Source organism: Olea europaea, unplaced genomic scaffold, assembly GCF_002742605.1.
Source record: "Olea europaea var. sylvestris unplaced genomic scaffold, O_europaea_v1 scaffold1632, whole genome shotgun sequence".
Classification (NCBI taxonomy): Eukaryota; Viridiplantae; Streptophyta; class Magnoliopsida; order Lamiales; family Oleaceae; genus Olea; species Olea europaea.
The window spans coordinates 11,227-17,162 of record NW_019233965.1 but is presented as its reverse complement, the minus strand read 5'-3'; the positions used below and the strand labels follow the sequence as shown (position 1 = coordinate 17,162).

Genomic DNA, 5,936 nt, shown 5'->3' with positions numbered 1-5,936 from the left:
CAATGGAAGCTTTTGACAAATTTTCCTTGCAAACAATTTGAACTAGCTAGGCTAATATATAAAAAATATTCTATATAAATTTTTTATAACTTCTTATTTATTTATTTACTTATTTTTGCTGGGTCAAAGGGATTATAGCCTAGAGGAACTCCCCTAGACCATACCTACGCTGTAATTTTTATGTAATTGTGATATGTTTGTTACATTGTTCTTTATCAAAATGAAAAAAAAATAAAAATATATATATATATTTTGCCCTATTCTCATTTTAGTTTACTACACGTATTGTAGTTGGACACATCACCAAATTTATTAAATCGACTAGCAAGTACATGATCAGTGGTTAATTGAAACATGCATGTAAGTTCAGTGATTGTTTATGTTAAAAATAAAGTCTGGTGACTAAAGCCACACATTTTAAAAGTTCAACGACCAACAAAGTTATCAAACCTTTTACATGTACATACGATCTCTACTAGATGATTATAGTACAACTTATAAGGTCTCCACTACAGCTTATTTACAATAGAATACGAGAATACGAAAACACGGCATAAAAAACGGACTATATAAACATCGATGAGATGAAACCATACTCTTCTCCAATGAGGATTTATGTAGAGAACTGCAGCCATGCAAAGCACCACAGATACACAAGAAACGGCAAAGCTGATGTAGAAGACATCCATATCCACGAAACCAGTTTCGTCATTAGAGACGATAGGCGATCCTAACGTTGATTCACAGTCAACTGGCAATGGACGACCACAAAGAAAAGGATTTCCCTTATAGCAACCTTCATCAAATGTTCCAAATTGACCTTTCTCTGGTATCATGCCTGATAAATTGTTATTGGCCACTGAGAAAACTGCCAAAGAGTTCAAGTCACTTAGTCCAGTGGGGATTCTCCCACTCAAGCTGTTGTAGGAAAGATCCAGACTCTCGATCTGATGTAGATTTGAAAAAGTAGCCGGCATTGTCCCAGTAAGATTGTTGTGAGATAAGTTCAGTGCACGTATCTCCCTCAGCATTCCAAACTCCTCTGGAATTTCACCGTGTAATTTATTAGAAGAGAGGTCGATGCCTGACATGTGGTCGAGGATGCTGCCCTTGTAAGCATAAGAATTTCGCTTCGTAGTAAATACAGTTTCAATAGGCACATTAGTTGATGGAAAATACACTCTTTTGTATAAGGATACATGAGCCATTTCCGACTCACCTCGACCTATGAAATCGGATACTCCAAAAATAGAAGATTTATCTTTAGTTACCTCCAGAGTTATGTTATCCAAGCAGTGCGGAATCTGACCAGAAAGATCATTATAGGATAGGTCTATCATGCTCAATCTCTTCATTTGGCATAGTTGTTCCGGGATTGTGCCTTCAAAATGATTGCCTCTAAGAAGAATGACACTCAAGCTCAATAGATTACCAATCCAATGTGGGATATTTCCGGTAAATCTGTTCTCTCTAAGATCCAACGTGACTAGAGAATTACTATTGTAAAACGCATACGAAAGCTGGCCTTCCAGAAGATTATTGTTTAGAAAGACGTGACTTAGGCCTCGTGGATTGAAGCAAGACGGGATTGAGCCAGAGAAATTATTCTCCGATAAATCTAAGAGAACCAGGTTGTCAAGGTTGCAAAATTCCACTGGTATTGGACCCCCAAGCTGATTTTTGGACATAGCAACTTGCCTCGCTCTTGTCATTTTACCCATTGACATGGGAAGATTGCCAAACAATGAGTTGTTACTAATGTCTAATACTTCCAGAGGAATGGTAGACAAGCTATCAGGTATGGTGCCGGAAAACTCGTTACTATCTAAATACAGATATACCAAATTTGGCAGGTTGATAAATTCAGGAAATATTTGTCCTTGCAATTTGTTATTTGATATTTTGAAAAGGAACAATGAGGAGCAGCCTGCACTTAATTCTTGTGGTACTTGGCCCGACAAGTTATTGTTGGATAGGTCTAGAAATTCTAAAGCTTTCAAGTCGCCAAAACTAGAAGGTACACAACCATCAAACACATTTCTAGACATGTTTAAAACAATCAAATTTGGAAAGACTGCACTTATATTAGTTGGAACCTCTCCCCTCAAATCATTATTAGAAATATCTAACAGTCCCAAATCCAGTTTGGCACTTGATGGCAACTCGAGAGGTCCCGTCAAAGCATTATTTCCCAAGTCGACTCCTTTATGTCTTGTATTGTTCCCTAACAACCAAGACGGAAAATTCCCCCTCAAGCCGTTCCGTGAGAGATCAAGAATTCTCAAGTCAAATTGGTAGTGAAGGAATTTGGGTATTGTTAGATGGCCCGTGCAGTTTGACATACTAAAAGATTGCAGCTGAAAAGTTGGAATCCAGTTACGCGACACTGTTTCTGCTATTGCTTGGTTTGTTCCAGCAGTTATGACTCGAAGGTTTGAATGATTTGAGAATAGCTCAAACGAAATTGGCACTTGAAAATTGTTGTGACTCAAGGAGAGATATTCAAGTGACTTGAGTTTGGGAAGTGGAGAGAATGCAATATTTCCAACAAATCTATTGTAAGAAAGATCAATAAATCGAAGGCATGTCATGTTTCCTAGACATGAAGGAAGTAATCCTTCGTACTTATTTTTACTCAGATCCAACTTCTCGAGGTTTTTAAGTTCACACCAACCTGTAAATGAAATGGTAACAATCAATGGTTTGAAACCGCATCAAACGAAAATGAAAATGAAAATAGAGATATTAATTATGAAATGAGTTAGATGCAAACCAAAAGTTCAATTGAGGGAGGAAAACTAACGAAGATCTCAACAAAAAAAATGGAGAAATAATTGAAAAGGCAAATGTGAAAAAAAATTCATTAGTCAGCATGCTTAAATCATAGAAGGGCACGAGAAGTTTACCTTGGGCGGGAAGGGTGCCATTGAGTTCACATTCTGACAAAGTTAAAAATTTCAAAGAAGTCATTACTCCAATGCTTTGAAGAAAGTTTGCATCCACGGAAGAATGGTCCAAGTACAATCCCTCCAACTGGCTTAAATTCCTCAATGCTAATCCACACACACACACACACACAACAACAACAACAACAACAACAACAACAATAATAAAAATCAATATAATGTACTTGAAATTGGAGTTAATGTTCCTCATAAGATGATTAATAAAGACTCTAGATTACCATAAGTGACTAGCATTCCCTCTAAAGTATTGTTTCGTAAGTAGAGTTTCTTGAGGTTTGAGAATGGCGCCAAAGATTGTAGCGTGTTACTAACGTTGGATTTGATGCCGTCTAAATATAGTGCCTCAAGGCGACACATACTTTTGATGCCTGACATGGTGGGAAAACATATAAACTCTTGAGCAACACTAGAGCTTAAGCCCATTAAAGCATGTTTGCAGGGACACTTGGCTATTACTGGATGGTGTTACGAAGAAAAAGAAACTAAAATATCTTGTTTGAATACCCTTTAGTCATGTCTAATAATGCATACCAAACATGCAATTAAAAGGGAAATTGAAACCCGAAAGATCTTGTTGAATACCTTCAGAAGCAGTAAAGTTATCAACTTCATTATAACTTAGTTCCAGCTCAACCAAATTGCTCAAGGCATGCAATTCTTGTCATAAAGAAAAGAAACATATAAAAGTGAAATGTAAGACTTGTCTTGAGGGAGTGCACAAAATTATAATTCAAATTGATTGAGGAAAAACAGAGAAAAAAGGAAGAAGACTGTAGAACTAACCATTCATTTGAATCGATCCTTTTATTTTATTTCCAGAGAGGCCCAGATATTTAAGTGACGATAGCCCCTGAAGTGAGGAAAAAATGCTGTTGTTGAAGTCGTTGGCGTGTAACTCGAGGAGCTTCAGATTTTTCAGTCCTGTGTTGTTTCCAAAAAACCCAAACAAGGCGATTATCATAGAAATGACTATAAGTTGATGTTTAGTACACAGTATTACATCGTACTACACATTAAAATGGAACAGAGTTTAGTTTTCCCATTTTTTAAAAAAAAAAAATTATTTAATATTGTAACATACAGTACAATTTGACTTACTAAACATCCACAAAATGGAAAGAATGAAACGAAATAAAAAAGGAGTGAACAATAAACATCATCTAAGAATAAGTTTATGAAAAGATCCACCGTTAATGGTTCCCAAGCTACGAAATTGATCTCCACTTATATCAAGCTCCTTCAAGCTGTTAAAATCATTCAAATCTGTGACAGTGAATTAGTAGTGCACCAAAAAGCTCTCTTATCTTATATGAAGGTTGTTGTTTAGCGTATCTAAAGAGAAAATCTTACTCAATACCGATAGAACATCACTGTCATTAACGGAATTAAAACTGAAATCAAGGATTTCCAACTTGCTTAATCCCGAGAGTCTTTCATGGCCTACACAATGTTAGAGTTTCTTCTGTAAATAAGGAGGTAGTGAACCTCCGCAATAGTTTCGAAAAATTAAAAAACAATTTTCCTTTAAACTTACTGTCAATAGAAGTTTTTCCAGGCAAAAAGCTGTATCTGAGGTTCAAATTCTTGAGAGAAGATAGTTGACTAAGAGATGCCAAAATGCTGCGATTAAATGAATTTTCACCAAGACCAAGGGCCTCCAAATTTCTCAACTTCGATAGTCTGTCGAAACCTGCGAGAACATTCAATATTCATCCGTTAACAGGTAAGTCTCACGTCATTAAATATGAAACCATTATCAAAATACAAGTTCTTGGACTACCAAACCTAACAAGGTTAACTTTTTGATACAGAATTCAAGACTAATAGTGATATCAAAGCCCATATAGCTCAAAAAAGCAATTCGATTCCATCTTGTGGTGACTTGTTAAATTGATCCCACGTGATTTAAATGGGTTAAAAAACAATCAACATACAAGGACATAGATTACACGACATTTAGCATAACTTTTGAAAAGTCAAAAGGAGCTTATGGATCCATTTCATTAATTTTATGAAAGTGTTTCTTTTAGATAGATTTCAGAGTAAACTGGTCCAACTTGGTTTCCTCACGAAGCACTTCGAAATAGGAAGTTCTTTTAAAATTTAGTTTTGAAGCAAAAATTAAGGTAGCTTCCAAGCTCCCCTATGTTAAATAAAAGCAAAAGTCATGCCAAGGGGTTATATTTTACGAAGGAACTCAAATATCATAAAATTTTTAGCTTCCAAGCTCCCCTATGGTTAAAAAATAAAAAAAAATAAAAAAATAAAAAAAAAAGCAAAAGCCATGCCAAGGGGTTATATTTTACGAGGGAACTCTAATATCATAAAATTTTTAGCTTCCAAGTTCCCCTATGGTAAATAAAGCAAAAGCCATGCCAAGAGGTTATATTTTACAAGGGAACTCAAATATCATAAAATTTTAACATTGGAATAAGAGTAGACCAATAAAGATGACAGCAGACCTTCATTCTCAATCCAGCCTACTAAATTATTCGACCATAACGAGAGACTTTTGAGATCTTCAAAGGGAAGAAACAAAGAGGCATTAAAATGCCAATCTCCTAATTTTGGGTCCCTAGTCCAACCGAGATTGAGTTGGGTTACTTGTCTACTCCATCTGCTGCATTCAACTCCTCTCCACAGACAACAGTCTGCTGCAATCCATGACGAGAGGGATTTTCCATCAGGGAAGTTTATGTTTTCTTTGAGCTGCAAAAGAGCACTCCTCTCTTCCTCCCAACACCCAAAACAAGACCATTCATTTAACGAAACCACCATAAAAAACCACAGCCAAAATTTTACTATCTTCATTATCAAGACACTAAATTCTGCAATAAGAAGGCTCCGAATTTCTTATTGTGTGCTTTATAAAGATGCCGTGTTGGCAATTCCCTTTAAAACAAGAAGTCACTGTGGATTGTGATGTGTGTATATATTACGTATTTATATTTTACTTATTTATGATTAATT

The 5,936-nt window shown here is 35.8% G+C and overlaps 1 protein-coding gene across 1 annotated transcript; it reads right to left on the bottom strand.

Annotated features, from left to right (window-relative positions):
• Window positions 1-441: 441 nt before the first annotated feature.
• On the bottom strand, window positions 442-5,859 carry LOC111377279 (LRR receptor-like serine/threonine-protein kinase GSO2). The gene is made up of 9 exons (XM_023000352.1): window positions 5,429-5,859; window positions 4,501-4,656; window positions 4,317-4,406; window positions 4,155-4,229; window positions 3,750-3,887; window positions 3,549-3,623; window positions 3,185-3,334; window positions 2,907-3,053; window positions 442-2,674 (listed from the first exon to the last, which is right to left on the bottom strand). Exons 1-9 carry the CDS (start codon window positions 5,775-5,777, stop codon window positions 510-512), a joined length of 3,345 nt encoding a protein of 1,114 aa, XP_022856120.1. The 5' UTR covers window positions 5,778-5,859; the 3' UTR covers window positions 442-509.
• Between the last annotated feature and the right edge of the window lie 77 nt (window positions 5,860-5,936).